A 20,796-nucleotide genomic window follows, 5' to 3' on the forward strand; every position below is an offset into this window, starting at 1 on the left:
GACCAGCTTTTATTTGTCACGTGTACATCAAAGCATTGAGACAGACAGCACCACGCATTGTTTGGGTCACCTCAGATCAGTGAGGATTGTGTTGGGCGGCCCACAAGTGCCACCAAACTTCTGGTGCCAATATAGCATGCCCACACCTCACTCACCCTAAACTGCATGCCTTTGGAAAAGCCATGCATGTATGGGGAGAATGTACAAACTCTTTACAGACAGTGGTGAGAATTGAACCCCATTGGTGATCACTGGTACTTTAATAGTGTGATACTAACTGCTATGCTATCATGCTGCCCCAGAATTAGACAGGCAATATCTGCTGACCTTAACCGTGATAGTCAGATCATCTGTTATGAATAAATCTAAAGTGATGGGAAGTATCATTGATAGGACTAACTTAGTCATTAATGTCACCCATCGATGCCTAACGTGGGTTTTGCCAATGATATCTAGCTCCAGATGTCATCACAAAAATTATTCAAAGTACTGAATCAAAGAACCAGTCTTGGTCCAATACATCTACTGTTCATTTCCCTCCATAGATGCTGCCTGATATACTGAGTTCCACTTGCATTTTGTGTGTGTTGCCCAAGATTTCCAGCATCTGCAGAATCTCTTGCCTCACTGAATTGTAAACATGAGATCAAGATAACTGCTCTTGACTTTAAAGCAACAATTGACCCAGTATTTTCTCAAACAAACCTAGTAAAAAAGGTCAGTGGGCAACAGGCGGTAAAATATTACAATGATTTGAGTCATGCCTACAGGAAGGGAGCAGGCTGCAGTTGTAGTTGGATAAACCAGACCCCAGGACCACGCAGCTGAATTTTCGTAGGGCACAGTTTATGGCCCATTTCCCAATGATCTTCAGTCACACACTAACACATCTTGGTAGTGTATCACAGGTCCCTCATTGTCACTGGGTCCAAATTCTGGAACTGCCTAGCCAATACCTTTCTTTGAGAAACCTAACCAATGGATTGCAGCAGTTTACGAGGTGGCCCACACTACCTTTAGATAGGCAACTACAGATGGACAATAGATGCTTACCTTGATGACAACCCAAACCCCAAAAAAAAAACATTTTGAAGAACAGTGTTGTTGTTCAGAATCAGAATCAGTAACAGGTTTATTATCACCGGCATGTGATGTGAAATTTGTTAACTTAGTAGCAGCAGTTCAATGCAATACATAATCTAGAAGAAAAATAAAATGATAATAATAATAAATAAATAAATAAATCTTATTCAGTATACTTTATACAGTATACATATATTGAATAGATTCAAAATCGTGCAAAAACCAGAAAAACCGTATATTTAAAAAAAAGTGAGGTAGTGTCCAAAGGTTCAATGTCCATTTAAGAATCAGTTGGCAGACAGGAAGAAGCTGTTCCTGAATCGCTGAGTGTGTGCCTTCAGGCTACTGTACCTCCAATCTGATGGTAACAGTGAGAAAAGGTCATGCCCTGGTTGCTGGAGGTCCTTAATAATGGAAGCTGCCTTTCTGAGATACCGCTCCCTGAAGATGTCCTGGGTACTTTGTAGGCTAGTACCCAAGATGGAGTCGACTAAATTTACAACTCTCTGCAGCTTCTTTCGGTCCTGTGCCGTAGCCCCCCACCCCCACACCAGACAGTGACGCAGCCTGTCAGAATGCTTTCCACGGTATATCTATAGAAGTTTTTGAGTGTATATGTTGACATACCAAATCTCTTCAAACTCCTAATGCAGAATAGCTGCTGTCTTGCCTTCTTTATAACTGCATCGATATCTTGGGGCCAGATTTGATCCTCAGAGATCTTGACACCCAGGAACTTGAAACTGCTCACTCTCTCCACTTCTGCTCCCTCTATGATGACTGGTACGTGTTCCTTCATCTTACCCTTCCTGAAGTCCACAATCAGCTCTTTCGTCTTACTGACATTGAGTGCCAAGTTGTTGCTGTGACACTGCTCCACTAGTTGGCATATCTCGCTCCTGTACACCCTCGCGTCACCACCTGAGATTCTACCAACAATGGTTGTATCAACAGCAAATTTATAGATGGTATTTGAGCTATGCCTAGCCACACAGTCATGGGTGTATAGAGAGTAGAGCAGTGGGCTAAGCACACATCCCTGAGGTTTACCAGTGTTGATCAGCGAGGAGGAGATGTTATCACCAATCCGCACAGACTGTGGTCTTCCAGTTAGGAAGTTGAGGATCCAATTGCAGAGAGAGGTACAGAGACCCAGGTCCTGCAACTTCTCAAACAGGTTTGTGGGAATGATGGTATTAAATGCTGAGCTATATTTGATGAACAGCATCCTGGCATAGGTGTTTGTTACATGCAATGGCAGGGGTTTAGGAAGGTCTACAGTACATGACTAATTATAATGTTGCAATGTCCAAGACCAAGATCACCTGACTGGGTGTTCTCCCAGAGCCAATGAAAACATACCTCATCAGTCACAAAAGTTCAAAAAGAAGAGGGGAATTGACAGTTTTAAAAATCCATTGATACTGAGAACATCATTGTTTATATCTTCTAGTATATTATCTGAGACAATCAGTACCAACTAAAAAGTAACTAAATGGAACTTCAAAGGAGTGAATATCTGAAAAAATGGTATCTGAGAAAAGCTATGTAAAAAGAATAATTTCATAGAACAACTTTCTTGCATCTCTTTCCTTCGTCACTGCAGCCTAATTACTCATATTTTCAGCTATGAACATATTAAGGCTTCATTATCTCAGTTGGTGATGATGGAATTGAGGACTGAAGGATGTTGGAGATGGCATGGACATTTACCCTGACCGCACATTGTTCCTACTGATGGGTTTGGCTAAAATTGGGGATTTTATTGAATAGCTGCACAGCACAGACAAGTCCACAGTAGATATTAGTGCTTCAAATAGATGTGAATATAACAGGTCCTTGACAGTAATGTTGAGAAAATACGCTTCACAGTTTCTGTTCTTGTCGTACCAAAAATATAAACAAAAGGAGAGGGAGCCGAGTGAGAGTTTGCCTCATGACTTACCATTCACATTCTTGAAAATGTTGAAGATGGGGAGTATTTGTCGATAATAAGGCACTAACGCCTCGCCCACCATGTCAGCTGATACAACCAGGTGCTGGAGGACTTTCAGCGTGATGCAAATGATTTGCTTATTCCGAGTGTTAAGCGCATCTGCAGGGACAGAAGCGAAGGCAGAGGAGAACGATGGGTCTTTGTGAAAAGGAAACTTTAATGGATAAATTTAATTAAATTATTCTCTGCTGGGGATTGCAAGTGGGCCTTTATTAGCAGAGCTTTGAAGAATTCCAAAGATGGATTGCACCACTGATGTTACAAAACACTGCCTTGTCCTGACTGTTATTTGTTCCCACAATTTGAGCTGACTCCTCACTAACCCCCAGAATACAGTTCATTTATTCATTTTGCAGGCTGCTCACTGCTCTGTCCAAATCACAGCATGTACCATAGGGCTAGTGGAACTGTGCTAATGTGCAATGTTCCACAACAACAGATACTTTCACTTCAAACAATTGGGCATCTATGTTTTGAGCTTATTACTAAGAAATCATTGAAGGCAGCTCAATGAATAAATTCTGGAAATCATAGTTTTTTTTGTACAAAGAGGCAAATGTTTGCAAATAATTTGGTAAGCTTCTATTAGTCACAAACAAAAGCATTAACATGCAAGCTTGTTCTCATATCTGTGTGGCAACACATGATTATTCCGTTTTGTAGTGATGACCTTTATGAAACATCTTCTGTTGCCTTTGTTTGACAATAATCTCACTTTTGTGCATAATAGACTAAATGAACTTTTGTTTTGGGAACAATTTGGTTGTGTTTAAAGGTAAGTAAAATGTCTTTCTATAAGTAACACCTCCAGATCCAGACCTCCCCCTGCATTCCTTAGCTTGAGAACAGCTGACATAGAGACATTCTGATTAAGCTTTGAACAAATAGTTGATACATTGAACAATGCTGTCCTTTAAGACGTCAAAACACACCAACACCAATATAACAAAAGATACATTAAATTCTGAAACAATGAATGTGGCTACAAATTGCTACTTTACTGTATACATTTGAGAAATACTTCATTGATTGTTACTGGTACAATAGGTTACTGACCTTTTCAACAATCTCAACAATGAAACCATGAATAAAATGTTACTTGTATCAAACTACTGGTTGGTGTTTTGAGGATAATATTTATATTTTTCAGGACTCTTATACAGGTTTATGAAAGTAAAAGAAAATCGGAACCTTTGCATAACATTTTAGATAACAATGAATATAATTTTATGGATAAAAACACTGCAAAATTAGACTTGACAGAAACTACTGAGAGAAAATTAAAGATGAGGATATTTCTTTCCTGTTTGGACATTTTTTTTCTTGATGTTGTTAATTTCAGCCTGCTGGGATGACTTAAAATAGACTGGAGTCTCATGAATTGAATCAAATTAGGGTTCTATATCATTTGTTCAAATTGGAATCTTAGCAATTGTAAGCACTGTTTTCCAGCAATGATGAAATCAGTCTGCAAACATCAAAGCTTCTTGAAGAAAGGTACAACATTTTATTGAACATGACGACCATAGGATTATATACTGGCGAGAGAGAACTGTCAAAAGTTTGAGAAATGAAATTGCCATGTATAAAAGAACACTGTTGGGCCAAAATAGAGGTTCTGCATATGGCTCAATTTGTAACTTATCTGAGAGCATTTGATACAATAACGTTGCTTAACAATGAGAAAATATGTTACATTTCTTCAGAAAGACATTTATCATCATGCCTCACAAAGAAGAAATATTTTACAATTTTTTTTACACCATGGATTCGTGTGAAGATTTTGATTGGCAAGTTATGAAATGTAATTGCTTCATGTACTGCAAAAATGTAAAATTAAAAGTATGGGAAAAAACTGACAAGAAAAGTAAATTAAATGTAACATTTTTGGTCACTAGATTGAGCTATGCGAACAAAATAGAAATGAAATATTTTTTTAAAAATCGTTAACAAATATGCTTATTCAAAAATCTGGCATCTTCAATCCGGAAAATTTCAAATGACCAGGATCCATACTTGCAAGGAAATCTCAAACTTCTGCCAGCCTTCATGTGAAAAGTGCTTCCTGTTTTCATTTCTAAATTGAAGGTTATTCCTTTTTGCCCTGGGTTCTGTCAGCAACTGAAAGAGTTTCTATCTACCCCAGTACTTCATTTCCATTTTGATGAAATCATTCCTCGCAAACTTCAAAACCTGAACTTAAGCAATCTTCATAATTTATTATTCCAAAATGCAGGTGTTAAGTGGTAGTATCGCTGTGGTGTGTGTAATCAATAGATTTATTATCAATATTTATGGTACAGGTTACTGGTAACCTTGCAGATATTTCTAGTGAATCAAAAACTCACTGACCAAAAGGTTATGAAGGCAGAATTGTTTCACAGTTAAAATGTACCTAGCCAGGCAATTGAAGAGCAGTCGTTTGCAAGCCATAGACTAAGAGTTGAGGATTTAAAATGAGTGAATTAAAAATCTCTGCTTTTGGTGAGAAGACCTTTCCCATGCTGCAAATTTCTGTGCTTTGTCACAGTTTAAGAGAAATTGTTTTACATCAGCTCCAGATCTGGAGGTTGAAACATTGAATAGCCTGAGATCCAGAAGATACTACAAGGTTGCCTATCCAGTGCCATGACAGGATTCCTGGTACCAGGTCAAGACAGTGATGCCCCCTTCAAGATGGGCACCAAGTCAACTCACCACAGCTTCTCAGGCAAAAAGTCACCCATTCATCACTTTGGCAACAATCTGGAGCCAGCCAACTTAGGGAAGGTCTAGATAACTGTCCAGACTCAATGGAAAGGGAGCAGCTACATTCTTGGCACGAAATGTTGCAACATCATGCTAGTACCTCAAAACCTACCAATAAGATAGCAAACCAGGAAAGCCAGTGGTATGGCAAAGTTCAGACCACAATGTTATCATTTCCAGTTCTTGGTATTAATTGATTTTATTGCTGTTGTAAATGATTAATAATAGAGTGTGGGAGAAAGATTAATTCTGATTTGCTTAAGTCTTCATAATGATTTCTCTTCACCAGTATGAGAATCAATCTCTCAATCTCCCTCCCTCTCTCTCTCTCTCTCTCTCTCTCTCTCCATTATGTGCGCTAAATCAACAGCTTGCATTTACATTGCAATTTTAACATGATACAATAATCCATGAACATTATCTAAATTTGACATTGAGCCACATTGTTTGATACTAAGATAATATAGAAAGACTTGTTCATTTTAAGACCAAAGAAGCTAACTGGTTTCTGGTTTTCTGTAGAAGTCATGCAAACGTAGAACATAGAAGAAACATAGAAAACATACACAATACAGGCCCTTTGGCCCACAATGCTGTGCCGAACATGCACTTACTTTAGAAATTACCTAGGGTTACCCATTGCCCTCTATTTTTCTAAGCTCCATGTACCTATCCAAGAGTCTCTTAAAAGCCCCTATTGTATCTGCCTCCACCACCATCACTGGCAGCCCATTCCACGCACTCACCACTCTCTGCATAAAAAACTTACCCTTGACATCTCCTCTGTACCTGCTTCCAAGCACCTTAAAACTGTGCCCTCTCGTGCTAGCCATTTCAGCCTTGGGAAAAAGTCTCTGACTATCCACACAATCAATGCCTCTGATCATCTTATACACCTCTATCAGGTCACCACTCATCCTCCGTCGCTCCAAGGAGAAAAGGCCAAGTTCACTCAAAGATCCCTTTAAATCAAAGTAAATTCCTCTCATCATCCTTTCCTTGTGCAAAATTAAATTAACAGCAGTGTGTCTGTGTTTTCTCGACATCAAATGGTTTCTCTATTCATGCTATGTCCAGTCCACCTTTCTTGACATAAATTGGAGCCCAAAGGAACCATAAATGGCCTTCACAGTGTATTCTCAATTGAATTAAGATCATGTTAAACACCTTGGTACTTTAATTGCTGAATTTACAAGATCTGGCTTGGTAGTCCAAAAACTGCTGAGTCCACAGTGCCAAAACTAATAAGTAGTGTATTCTCCTGTGTTTAGCCACTAACATACTCAGTTATTGTGTGAAAATAGAAGCAGAAAATGCTAGGGAAAAAAAACACGGCATTGGTGGAGAGCATAAAAGAAAGTTTATGTTTTAGTATGAAGAGTTTGCATCAGATAGATTTCTGACAGCTGCCGGTTTTTGATTTTGGGTGCCTCAGTGGTGACAATGCTGGCAGCAATTGATTAGGAACCTTTCTTGGTGAGATGTTCCGACAGATGCTGCACCGGTGCCACTGATCTCTGCACAATGTTGGATGTGATTTGCCCAAAAGAAAGATGCTTCGATCAGGCCCCCAGATTCTATTCAATATAAATCTCAATTTGTTCTAATTTTGCTGACTACCCATAATAAAAACAACACTGTGCATTTAACAAGCAGTCAGAAGGCCATCATGACAGTCTGTGGGTGAGAGTTCAGGTTTCAGTATTGAGCTGCTTATGGCCCATGCTGCTCGACATAACTGGCACAGTGGTGTGGCCTCAAGGTCACTGGGTTTTGCACATCCACAACAGCATAGTGGGGCTAGCTTCGGGCAATGAAGGGGGTGGTTTACCGTAGTGCCGATGAATCCCTGTCACTGACTCCATCACCATAGTAGATAATCTTCCCTCATTCATTCTACTGAAATCTTTTATAATTGTGCAACTTTAAAAGTTTGTTTTCTTTCCTTTTTCTGCTCCAGCGGAAAGTGTCCTCTGATCAGGCACTTTTTCAGAGCTAAGTAAAGTAGATGTGCTCGGGCACCAGCAGGAAGAGAGCAATAACAATGGGTTGTTTACAGTGTCTAAACTCTTGGGCATCACTTGCAATGTTTGTAAAGTGGCTGTAGAAGGATTCTGAAAAGCGGGATATCATGTGGGCAAGTTGCTTCACATATTGAAGGACATGGGATGGAGAGCTTCTCTGTGGGGTCAGAATAGCCCCATTTCTTCTTACATGAAATATCATCATGTGCCGTGTCATATGATGTGGGCGATCATGGTCTATCCATGACCACGATTGTCCTTGGCAAGTCTTTACACAGAAGTGGTTTGACATTGCCTTCTTCTGGGTAGTGTCTTTACAAGATGGGTGACCCCAGCCATTAGCAATACGCTTCAGAGATTGTGGTCGCAAAACCAAGACTTGTGATCTGCACCAGCTGCACCTACGACCCTCCACCACCTGCTCCCATGGCTTCACATGACCCTGGTCCGGGGGGGGGGGGTAAGCATGTGCTACACCTTGCCCAATGGTTACCTGCAGGCCAGCTGAGGGAAGGAACACCTTACACCTCCTTTAGTAGAGACATATCTCCACCCTGCCACCCAAGCATGAAACATATTACTGAAAAAAAACCCAGCTAAACATCTTCCATGGCAGCACTGATTAACCCCCACTCCCACCACCACCAGTACAATTGTTAGCTTTTGCCTTAGCTGTGCATGAAACCCAGAATCCCAGGAGAAAAGCACCATGACTTTCATAAGAGGGAACAGGAAATACTAAATTCAAATTCTTACTTTTTATTGGGATGATAAGTTGAGGAATAACAGGAAGAATCTTCATGCCTCCATGTTCCAGCATGTCATGTATCCCCTGGCGTGCAAAGAAGTCATATGGGTGCATGGTATCACAGAGACCATCAAAGAAAAGAGGTAGATAATAGTGGTAATCTAATTTCTCAATCTCCACCTGCAAGAAAATAATGGCATCTTAGAAACATTTCCTTATTATAGTACAAATACACTTAAGACCTATTATTCCACAACCAGTTCTTCAGTGACATTTAGCATAACATATATCTCCTTCTACCTATTTTAGTGATAGGATGATTTTATTTTCAATGGGAGTTGAAACCATTTACTTTAAGTGCAATCCATCAATTTACTGCTGGCAAGATGCCAACCTATAACCCAACATCAGCAAAGAGTATTTACTGAGACTTCCTTAATAGCATTCAACACACAGAATATTGCTTTGCAACATAGTGCAAGGACAAGTAGAGACCATTCTGTCCTTGGGCTATTTAATTAGATCATGGTCCATTTATACTTCAACTCCATTCCTCTGAACTTACAACCTATACCATAAATACCAAATATTGAAATTGCTGGTTATCCCTCGCTGTTTTATGTGAATATACATTTTCAAGTTTTATTCCTAAAAGGCTTAGCTTTAATGCTTCCAATTTGGTTGAGAATGGGAATGAGATGGATAATAAATCTTGATGGAATGGCGGAGCAGACTCGATCGGCCAATTGACCCAATTTTGTTCTTATGTCTTATGGTCTTTATTCTGGACCATCCACAAGAGATAAAGTTCCTTCCCCACCAAATCCTCTTGTATTGCAAACTCCTCAAAATCATCTCTAAATTTTCTATGATGGAAATACAAAGTTTATGGAATATTTCTTCAGAATTTAACTACTTCAGCTACTGATTGATCTCCCTCCACTATATTCTTTGAAGTATGAAGGATAAAACTGTACAGTCTTATCAAATGGGGCTCTTCACAAATAAAGAATAACTTACACTGCTTACTAATTCTGCCCTTTTGAGGCAAAGATTGACATTCAATTAGCCATTGTGATTTCCTGTCCTGTTCCTTATTGTTTGTCAGCTTTACAGGATTGTGAACCTCAGCACCCAAATTCCTGCACTCTTTTATAACTCTGAAGCTTGTCAAGTGAAAGTGGACGACGTCACACCAAACACAGTTTTGTTGACGCACTTAATCTGCCAAACTTGCATTCAGGATGGCACTGCGAACCTGGAGAGCATTCACTGGGAGCACGCAGAGGTAAAGGAGCTCATCCCCTCTCAAACTACCAGTCTGCTCACCTCACCCTTTCAAGCACCTCCTACCCAATCCAGTATTGTGCAGCACCTGCATGGCCCACACTAGCCTCATCAGCCACCTCCAAACCAAAGATCTAAAGAGGGAACAGATTCAGGATCCCCTAGGGACAACCAAAAAAGATGAAGAAGGAAAAAGAAGTGCATTTCATTATTTCACCACCATCTGCCTTTAATCTTCTTTACATTTCCTTTTAAATTTCTCTTCCAGCTTTTAAAATTATTGTCCATTTTTTTCTTTTACTTTCTCGAGATTAGTTTGTTGATTTTTTTTTAGCTTTCTATCTATGGGATTTTTACTTTTTCTTATATGTGTTTTCAGCTTGATTTTGGTCCAGAAATTCAATGCTACTTTTTCTTTAGCACTTTTGGATTTAATCACAGTATAAAATGGATCGTAATAGCATTCATCCTTGTCCAATCCCCAACAACAATATAGGGACAGTAGTATGGGGGGTGGGGAGTCCCCTCATCACCTGGACTGGCACTGTGTTTGGATGGCTGCAAGAGCATGATTGCAGTGAATCTCCACTATTTCCTGTGTGAAGCTGATCCACCAACAGTAAGCCAATGTATCAAATTAACAAAGGAACTGAAGAAAACTCTTGACTTGCCTCCACATATGTAGTGCCAAAGACACAACAGAACATTCCATTCCATCCAGTAGAAAGCAATGGGGCCTTCAATAACCAACATTAGTTTCCATTGCAATTGGTCATTGAGAAAAAAAGAAACGTTGTGTCTTTTCCCCGATATACAACAGCAAGTTATAACATACATTTTCCCAGCACATCACCACTCTCTGGAGGTCTGTGGCAACCTGCAACTTCTACTGTTACTAGTTTCTAGATATATTCTTTCCACTTATTCACACTTAACTGTTCCCCTTTCATTCCAACATTGTAATTTTATCTTTCATGGTTATTACCAAACTCTCTTGTCCAAAAATCCAATTTTTTCCAAAGATACTTTAGGCTGGAGTACTAAGCTCTCAATTGTGTCCAGCTTGTGGCCAGGTCTTACCCTTTAAGCTACATTTATGCTTCTAACAAAGTTTTGATTTGTGATTCTTGTACAACATGCATTCATCTGTGATATATTGTACGTCATCGTGGATTCACGTTTAATGCTGAATATTGATTATCAGTTGAATTTCATTTTCTCCCTTTATGGCACTTTTTAATCACTGCGTATCTTATTTTAAAAAGAACAATGTCAGTTTTAGTATTTTTCACTAACTTAAAAGTGCTGCATAAGTTTATTCCTTTGCCTCACATCTAATATTTTTTTCCAATTTTACTGCCTCGTTCATTCATCACAATGTTAAAGGAACTATGCAACATGCAAACTCGAACAACAGCACCTCATATTCTCCCTGAGTGTGCTACAGCCCAATGAAACGAACATCGAATTTTCCAATTTTAGATACGCCCCCTTCTCTTCTTGATCCACTCAGATCTTCTCACACATCCACTTTTTTCTAACTCCCACCCCGCTTAGTCTAGGTTCCTCAGATTTTCCCTTCCCCCTACCTGGTCTGCCTGTCATCCACACACCACTCATTCAATCCCCTCTCCCCTGACTGTTTCCCTTTCCCCAGCACCTCTCCCCATATCTAGTTCCATTTACCACTTTCTTTTTCTGTCAAATTCCATAAACCTGCAGCCTTTTGCACTCCCAGCTTCTGTTGCAACCTCCACCCCACCCTCCCCTATTTACCAACTCCTCCTCACCTATTGCTCCTGACTCAGCCCTCCCTTGCACTCTTTATACTGACTACCTCCCCTTTACACTCTCAGTCCTAGTGCAGGCCCTCGATCTGAAATAGCAGTGAAAGGATTCCTCAAGAAGCTGATGAAAAATATTTAAGATCATTCAGGTCTGTTTCTGGCGATGATGTTGAGAGTGGGATATCTGAAAGTTTCATGGTTGTTGTAAGAATAAAGAAGTTGATTCGTACCTATTCACACTGGACTATTTGACTGGGAAACATCACTAGATTATGGAGAGGGAAGATGAAGGAGTAACTTGAAGACAAGGACAAAAAAGCTTTTGAAAGAATGTAATGAAGCGGTTGTTAAGTGGAGAGGTGAGCCTTAAGGTCACAATTACCTTGAGTAAACCTTTGTCAGCAAAGGGATTACAGAAACAGAAATTCCTGCACCTCTTCCTTTGCATGAGTATGTTCTGATCAAGTGTGTGTTTCATTTTGCAACAAAGAATTTTTTTTTGGTGTTGGCACTTACTGATTGGCCATCCATAAAGAAAAGAAAAGATGTGCAGAGCATACAGGGATATTGAAATGATCATTCTAAATCAGCTGAAGTTCACAGGAAATAAAAAATTAAAAACTATTGATACTGGAAATCTGAAACAAGACAGGACTCAACAGGTCAGGCTTTCCACAGATGCTGCCCAAAATATCGACTGTTTCCACCATTAACTGAAGTTTACAAGAGCATTAGCATTATTAAATCGGAAAGAAACAGGAACATTGGAGTTACTATTTATCTTGGATTGTCTTGAAATCTTTCAGGAACCTCTAACCAACTGGGCAAATAAACAACTCATAGGAGTGCTTTATTCTCCTTTTACACTCTAGTGATACACAGTGAGCTACTAATGATGACTCTGCTGAAACAAAACAATGCATGTCATAGAGTATAAAGGATTGTGGCATGCAATGGTGGCCATCTTTATCAAATAATCAAGAGAACAATGGCACAAGATTGGCAAAGGGAAGGTCAGAGGGTATGTGATAAATATTCACAGACTGTACATTAGGGTGAGGTCAGAGTAAAGAAGGGTGTAGTGTTACAGAGCTGAGAAGAAGTAGCTTTTGTGATAGAGAGAAAATGGATTTTATAACCTCCTCTTGGAAGTTAAACAAGATAGTGTTTGAACTACCCTCGAGTGGCTAGCTGGTGAGAGAAAGGGTAGAATTTATGTCACAGGTACACATCACAGTATGTGGCAGGGGCTGAAGATAATGATTTCAGCCAAAGTTTAGCAGAAGGAAATAACAATTAAACCAAGATTGCATACTGAATGGTGACAATGAAGTGAACATTGACAGTTGGACGTAAACATTTCGCCATGTCTGCAGATATCACCAAAGGGCAATATGTGGACCACAATGTGGAAGCAGACAGGAATAAATTCTCAAGATAACTGTACCTAGACCCGGTTCAAAATGTGGATCAATGGAGTGCACACACACAGAGGAGAAGGATAGACACACACTCACAGAGTAAGGATATCATACCTAATCTCACCACATTGGTACATTTTGACTCCATATTAGTTCTGAAACTAAACCACTAAAACATTTAAATAATAATTTGAGCAGTCCATTTCTCCAAAATGCATTAGTGTTCATTCTCTTGTCGCTGACATTGCCAAAATGGTTCACAGTGACATAATTTTTGTTAATTGAGAAATTGTGCCTTGAAGTTTATGTTGTAGGAAGCATTTTTTCATCCTTTTTCAACTGAAAATCAAATTTACCTAGAGTGAAACATGAAAGTAGCTTTGCATAAGTGTACATAGTTGAATAGGCCTTTCAGAGGGTTATTCGTTTTGCATCCCGATGAGATTTCAGTGCCATTCATGCACACTCTAACCTTATTTCCCCTACAACATTTCATTTGAAGGCTTAAGGGAGAACTAAGACTATCTGTATGTAGAAATAGCCATTATTGGGCATTCCTGGGGTAATCAGCCTTCAATAGCGCAGCATGAGATGGAGATTTTGGAAAGCAAATTGTTTAGTACTTTACATCTTTTATCACTAAGCTCATCATGCACTCTTCTGAGCGCTAGTACCTCCACTTTTGACATTCTTAACACTCCACCCCTTCCACATTCCCCTACACTGACCTTCTCAAACCTCCTGAATCCCATGGTCACTCACCACACCTCATGCTGTCCACACTCAAGAACACGGAGCAGGAGATCACAGAGTAAGTTGGAGGCAGTTCCTTGCCAGTTTTAAAAAGTGAGTGGGGTCCACCCAGACTAGAATGAGGAACAGGAGATAGCTCAGCAAGGGTCAATAAAAATAAGTGAGTTGTAAACAGAGCGGCCATTGTGGGAGCATCCATTGTTGGAGTGGGCCAGTGTTAAGAGTGGTCAGACTTTGGCTCAACAGGTGCAGGCTGGAACTTAAGTTTGAGAAGTTAGAGGCAGAGCAAGTGTAGGCAGGATGGTAGTTCAGGCAGTAGAATGCTCCTTCTGTGCCATGTGGGATTTCAGGGCAGCTAACAATCTCCCTGGATGAGTACTGAGCTCCTGAATGAGAAAGTCAAGGAACCAGAGCTGGAGCTGGATGTACTCAGAACCATCTAAGAGGCTGAAAACCTCATAGGTGAGACTGTTACTGAGGTGGTCACACACAGTGTGCAAGCTTCAGGCAGTAGATGGGTGACCACCAGGAGAAGTAAGAGGAGTTAGCAATTTGTACAGGGTTTGCTTGTGGCCATTCCTCTCTGCAACAGGTGAGAAGAATCCCTTTGGATACTGCTGGGGGAGATGACCCATCAGGGCACAGCAGCAGCAGCCATGAAAGTGGCACTGTGGCCGGCTCTGAGGCTCAGCAGGGATGGGTAAAGTCAGACAGAGTGGTGGTGATCGGAGAATCAATTGTTAGTGGCATGGACAGGAAATACTGTGGCGGCAAAGTAGGAGAAGCTAGGATGGCATGTTGCCTCCCAGATGCTAGGATTCAGCATGTCTCAGAGTGGCTGCAGAAAATTCTCAAGAGAAAAGGTGAGCAGCCAGAGGTCGTGGTGCACATTGGCACCAATTTCGTGGGTAGAAAGTAGGAAGAGGTCACGTGCAGTGAGTATAGGGAGCTAGGGAAAAGGCTGAAGAACAGGACCTCCAAGGTAGTAATCTGGATTACTCCCAGTACCATGAGCTAGTCAGGGCAGGGTTAGGATGATGGTGCAGGTGAACAAGTGGCTGAGGAACTGGTGCAGAGGGCAGGGTTTCGGATTTCTGGATCATTGTGATCTCTTCTGGGGAAGGTAAGACCGTACGAAAAGGATGGGTTGTACCTGAACCTGAGGGGGACAAATAACCTTGTGAGCAGGTTTGCGGGGGCTGTTGAACAGCATTTAAACTAATTTGGCAGAGGAATGGGAACCGGAGTGATGAGCTGAGGATGGGGCAATTGGTATACAAGTTGGTACAGTGTGTAGTGAGACTATGGGGAAGGACAGGCAGATGACAGGGCAAAATTCAGTCAGTGGGATAAGTGGAAGTGTAACGTGGGGCAAAACTGAAAAGGATGATGAATACTGGACTGAAGGTGTTACATTTGAATGCATGCAGTTTATGGAATAAGTTGATGATCTTGTAGCACAGTCAGAGATTGGCAGGTATGACATTGGGGCCCTCACTGAGTCGTGGCTAAAAGAAGATTATAGTTGGGAACTTAACATTCAAGGATACACCTTGTAGCGAAAGAACAGACAGGTAGGCAGAGGGAGTGGGATGACTCTGCTGGTAAAAATGAAATCAACTCCTCAGAAAGAAGTGACCTAGGATCAGAAGATGCTTTTTAAGGCATGGGTCAGACCACACAGAGTACTGTGAGCAGTTTTGGACCCCTTATTTAAGAAAATGTGTGCTGGCATTGGAGAAGGACAAGAAGAGGTTCACGCGAATGATTCCAGGAGTAAAGAGTTAACATATGATATAACATTTGATGGCTCTGGGTCTGGACTCAGTGGAGTTCAGAAGAATGAGAGGGGATCTCAATGAAACTTATTGAATATTGAAAGGCCTAGAAAGAGTGGATGTGGAGATAATGTTTCCTATAGTGAGTGAGTCTAGGACCAGAGGGCACAGTGTCAGAAAAGAGGGACGTTCATTTATAACAGAGATGAGGAGGAATTTCTTTAGCCAGAGAGTGGTGAATCTGTGGAATTGATTGCCATTGGTGATTGTAAGGCCAAGTGAATGAGTATATTAAAAGGGGAGGTTGAAAGGCTCTTGGTTAGTCAGATCATCAGGCATTACGGTGAGAAGGCAGGAGAGTGGGATTGAGAGTGATAATAAATCAGCTATAATGGAATGGTGGAACAGACTCAAGGGCCGAGTGGCCTAATTCTGCTCCTACAGTGTGTCTTATGATCTTGTGGTCTTATTTCCTTCAGGTTCCCTCCAACTACCGAACACAGGCCTGTTCAGTCTGGTTGATCTTGACCACTCTCTTGCCCCAACCCAAGGTTCAGTTTCAGTTTACAGCCTACCTGTTCTTCCGAACCTTTAAATATGGCACTGGTTCCAGATGGCAAATCCATCCAGGCCATGTTCTCTTCTCGCTGCAGCAGTTAGGTAAAGAAGCCTTAGGTATCCTACCTCCAAGTTCAGGAACAGTTATTACCATCAGTCTCCTAAACCAGTGTGGATAACTTCACTCACCTCAACTTTGAACTGATTCCACAATCTATGGACTCACTTTCTACAACTCATGTTCTCAGTGTTAGTTACTGTATTTATTTATTTCTTTGTTTATTTTTAATTAGCATTGTTTGCCTTATTTTGCATATTGGTTATTTGTCACTCTTAGTGTGTAGTTTTTCACTGATTCTATTGTATTTCTCTATCCTACTCTGAATGCCTGCAAGGAAATAATATATGGTGACATAGAAGTGTTTCAATAATAAACTTACTTTGAACTTGAACTTGAATTTTTACTCCTGAAAATACTGTATGAAACACCCATTCGAAATAAGGTGGAATGCCCACTTAGAAGCACTAGTATGTTCTACATTAGCAAATCTGTGAACTGAACATAATCAGTATTTTTTTCTGAGAAATCATATTTCTGGCAATTGGATCTCTGGAATGAATAGTTTGAATCAAAAAATAATCTTCCCAAACTAAAAAGCTCCGATTCTACTTTCAAAATGATCCAGAAATCCATGCCACAAGTTACAATCAAAAATAACAAGTCACTTTGTACAGCTGCAGAATATTTTAATAAAGTTTTAATCTTGCTGTTATTTGAGAACATTAATCAGTAAACAACTAACTTGCCATGGGAATTAATAGTGATGAAAATCTGTAGTGTGTGCTTTGAGACTGCCCTGTTGACTTTGACATTTTGTGCCTCATCCTGGCACAGCTCTTTTCCCATGTACCAGTTCATAGTTCAGCAACTCTTCACCAAGAAGCATCAGTCAATAAAGACAGAACAGAAATCAACAGTGCAAGTAGCAGTGAACCAAGTTGTGTGAAAAGATCAAAATACAGATCTCAGAACCCAAAACAAAAAAAAATTTTTCTAATCTTAAAGTAAGTCAGCACAATGGATAATGAAACCTCTCTTATATCTTTCAAAACCACAAGAGTTATACCATCAAGTACACAGAGCACTATAATGTAGACACCATACCAAACACAGATTAGATTACACGAGATCACAGTCTGTCCATGTTCTTTTTATTTCATTTATCTTTCAGAATGCAGAGTACATATTTCAAAATACTGTGCAGCAATTTTCTTACAAAAGTGCTTTAATTTTATTTTATGAAAATCTCTGCCGTACAATAGAATCTGATTTGAGTACCTGAGCTTTGCTGATCCGGGAGGAAAAGGTTAGCAAGTCTCAGCTGTGCCAGTGATAGTGCACTGTAATTGGTTTTAGTCAGCCTGGGCCATGGAAAAGCTCAACAGCCAGTAGATAGAGGAGACGTTACCTCCATCAATCTGATTTGGATTCAAACCCACGTCAGAGTCAATGAGCAATCTACTGTCTCAATGTCTTTTTCCACAGGACATCACAAGTTTCATCATGAACACAGATAGTTCTTGAGACACTTTAGCAGAAACAATGCAAAATTATTTCAAATATTTCATTTAATGACTCTTTTATCTTGCAGCACATAATGCAATCTAAAGCCAAGGCAGAAAACTCATAATTGGCATGATTTATACCGCTTCAAGGGAATTTTTAAATACAATGTAATATTAAAAAGCATTTCATCATTATATTGTCATGTTTGTAATCAGCCTTTTAAAGAATATTCAGAAAACTTGCCCTTGTACATGTCTCGGAAAAAGTTATAATGTTTATTTACTGTGGTATAGCACGTCATTTGAGAATAAGATGGGCATCCATTTGCTCAACCCAGCTCAAGAAGATTTGACGCTGATTACTGTGACTTCCTAAAGATCATGCCTGAAGTCATGTTATATGACACTCACTCTGGATATCTAGAGCAACACATGCAAAATGCTGAAGGAACTCCTCAGAGCAGGGAACATCTTCGAGGGAAATGTACAGATGACATTTTGGGCTGACACCCTTCATCCAGACTGCTGAGAAAGAAGACAGAGGCCTGAAGAAAAGGATGGGGGGCGGGGTGGGTGGCAGGGAAGCATAAGCTCATGGGTGATAGCTGAATCAAGGTGAGAGAGGAAAGGTACGGAAATGGGAGAGGGAAGAAATGGGAATGATGTGGGGAGCTGGGAGGTGGTAGGTGGAAGAGGCAAAGTGCTGAAGAAGAAGGGATCTGATCGGAGAGGACAGTGGACCATGGAATAAAGGGAAGGATGTGGGGAACCAAAGGGAAGAAGATGTTAGAGGAAGCAAATATCACCTGCTGTTCATTCTCCTCATCCTTTATTCAGGCTTCTGCCATTTCTTTCCAGTCCTGATAAAGGGTCTCAGCCCAAAACGTCGACTGGTCATTACTCTCCATAGATGTTGCCTGACCTGCCAAGTTCCACCAGCATTTTGCATGCATTGCTCTCGATATCCAGCATCTGCCTGTCCTGTTATGGCACTGGTCTTTTTAAGTATGTTAGAGTGGTTGTTTTGATTGAAAAAAGAACCCACAGTGAAAAAAAATACACATTTGCAAAGAAAATAAGCAGTGGAACACCATTCATTGTCTTCCAGCTGGTTTAAAAAAAACAGAATCTAAAGTTGGAAACAAAATATAGGAAATGCTGGAAGTACTTCACATGTTGATTAGCATTTGTGGAAAGAAGGAAGGATATTAGTTATCAGCTTCTGTTGAAGGCAAATGATGCATAATCTGTTGAATGCTTCGTGCATTTTCTGTTATTGTTTCAGGTAAAGAGATACGTCAAAACATGCTCTGAACTTGTGTGATTTCCGTATGTACAGGTTTATGAATTCTCTGGAATGTGACCACTCTATTGATTCTGGCAAATGCTTTGCTTTTCATAGCTTGTAGGTACAGATCGGAACAGCTGACCCATGGCTCCAACTATTTAGTACTTGGATAGAGAGCTTCTCTTTAATTACTTGATTAGTAAAACATGATTCTATATACGGAGCACAAAAAATTTACAACCCAAGCCTTATTTCCTACTGAACTTTTATTTCATGAAACTGAATGTGTAGCAAATGCAGATTATGTGTTTGTATTATTTTGGTTATAGCCAGTCTTTAAAACAGACTGATCTTCCCAGCTCCCGTGCCTTGTCACTTAGACTGAAATCAGAGCCATTTCAACTTATTTCCATGCAAGTAAAAAGAGATACAAATGCTTCTGCCTCCACCATAAATTATCTATAAATCCCACAAATAAATGCATTAACAGCACACAATTTAAACAATGATCATGCCACTGTCACATAATTTGTCTGAAAAAGAAGGGAATGCAAACGATGTTCAAATGTATTTTATATTGCAGACACTGCCATTTTCACTTCCTAATCAGCAAGAGTATCTTCATGCATGACCCTCCAATTCCAGACACAGCCAACATGCAGTCTGGCCTTTCCATTCAAATTCTAGAACTCTCAGCTCTAATGTCTTCGGTAATTCCCAACACATTTTTACAGGCTCTAATAGGTTAGAATATTTCAAAAAGAACAACTTTTCAGTTCACAAACATGTGGAATAAGGCAACTGAAAACCATTCCAGTTCAGAGCATCACATTAAACCTTGCTTAGCTATCAAACTGACAACACTAAATAAATGGATAAATTATATCAACGTAACAACACCATTCATGGTGGAAGCTAGTGCTAATCACTTGGCTTTGTGTGCTGAAAGATAGGGTGAGGCAAATATTCTGAGATGGGATCAACAGCTTCCAATGCTTATAAAGCGCCATCTAATGGTGGAATGTTAGACCCGCAGGCATTACTGTCTCCTTGATGGGGATTATGGCAGAATAGTATACAACTTGTATATTAAATTAATTATATGTGTGATAGTATTAATCTTTTCAAAAGGTAAACTGTATTTTTTACAGTGCCATTCTGAATTTGTTACTTTTTTGAATTTACATGCCAAAGTGTTCCAATGCTTGCCAGTTAATTCCAAAAGGAACCAATGGCAAGGTCTGCCTCACAGGTCAGCAGGTTCCAGACATGTGTGGCTATAAACTTCAGCACAGAAGAATGCACTAAACAGCAGTTGTTAGCTCTGGACAGTAGAGGCGGTGCTCAGTTTTGCTGAGCTGAGGAGATGTATGCATATCGTATCTGGCCCCTCAATATTACACTGGAGGAAACAGCTGTGTGAAAATAAGCATTTTTTATAAGCACAAAAGATTCTGCAGATGCTGGAAATCCAGGGCAACACATACAAACTGCTGGAGGAACTCAGCAGGTCAGGCAGCATCTATGGAAATGAATAAACAGTCAACGTCAACACTATATATTATTCATAAAAATTGCTGGTGAACGCAGCAGGCCAGGCAGCATCTATAGGAAGAGGTACAGTCGACGTTTCTAGCCGAGACCCTTCGTCAGGACATGTCTCGGCCCGGAACGTCGACTGTACCTCTCCCTACAGATGCTGCCTGGCCTCCTGTGTTCACCAGCAATTTTAATGTGTGTTGCTTGAAATTCCAGCATC

At 40.2% G+C, this 20,796-nt stretch overlaps 1 protein-coding gene across 2 annotated transcripts in view; it reads right to left on the reverse strand.

The window, feature by feature from the left end:
* Window positions 1–20,796, reverse strand: part of LOC134350181 (parkin coregulated gene protein-like) — a 246,547-nt gene that overhangs the window by 99,168 nt on the left and 126,583 nt on the right. For both annotated transcript variants that reach the window (XM_063055154.1, XM_063055153.1), the window contains 2 exons: window positions 8,608–8,779; window positions 3,029–3,178 (listed from right to left, as the gene is read on the reverse strand). In XM_063055154.1, the coding sequence (XP_062911224.1) occupies window positions 3,029–3,178; window positions 8,608–8,779 (322 nt within the window). The remainder of the gene's footprint in view (window positions 1–3,028; window positions 3,179–8,607; window positions 8,780–20,796) is intronic.

Source organism: Mobula hypostoma, chromosome 8, assembly GCF_963921235.1.
Source record: "Mobula hypostoma chromosome 8, sMobHyp1.1, whole genome shotgun sequence".
NCBI classification, from domain to species: Eukaryota; Metazoa; Chordata; class Chondrichthyes; order Myliobatiformes; family Myliobatidae; genus Mobula; species Mobula hypostoma.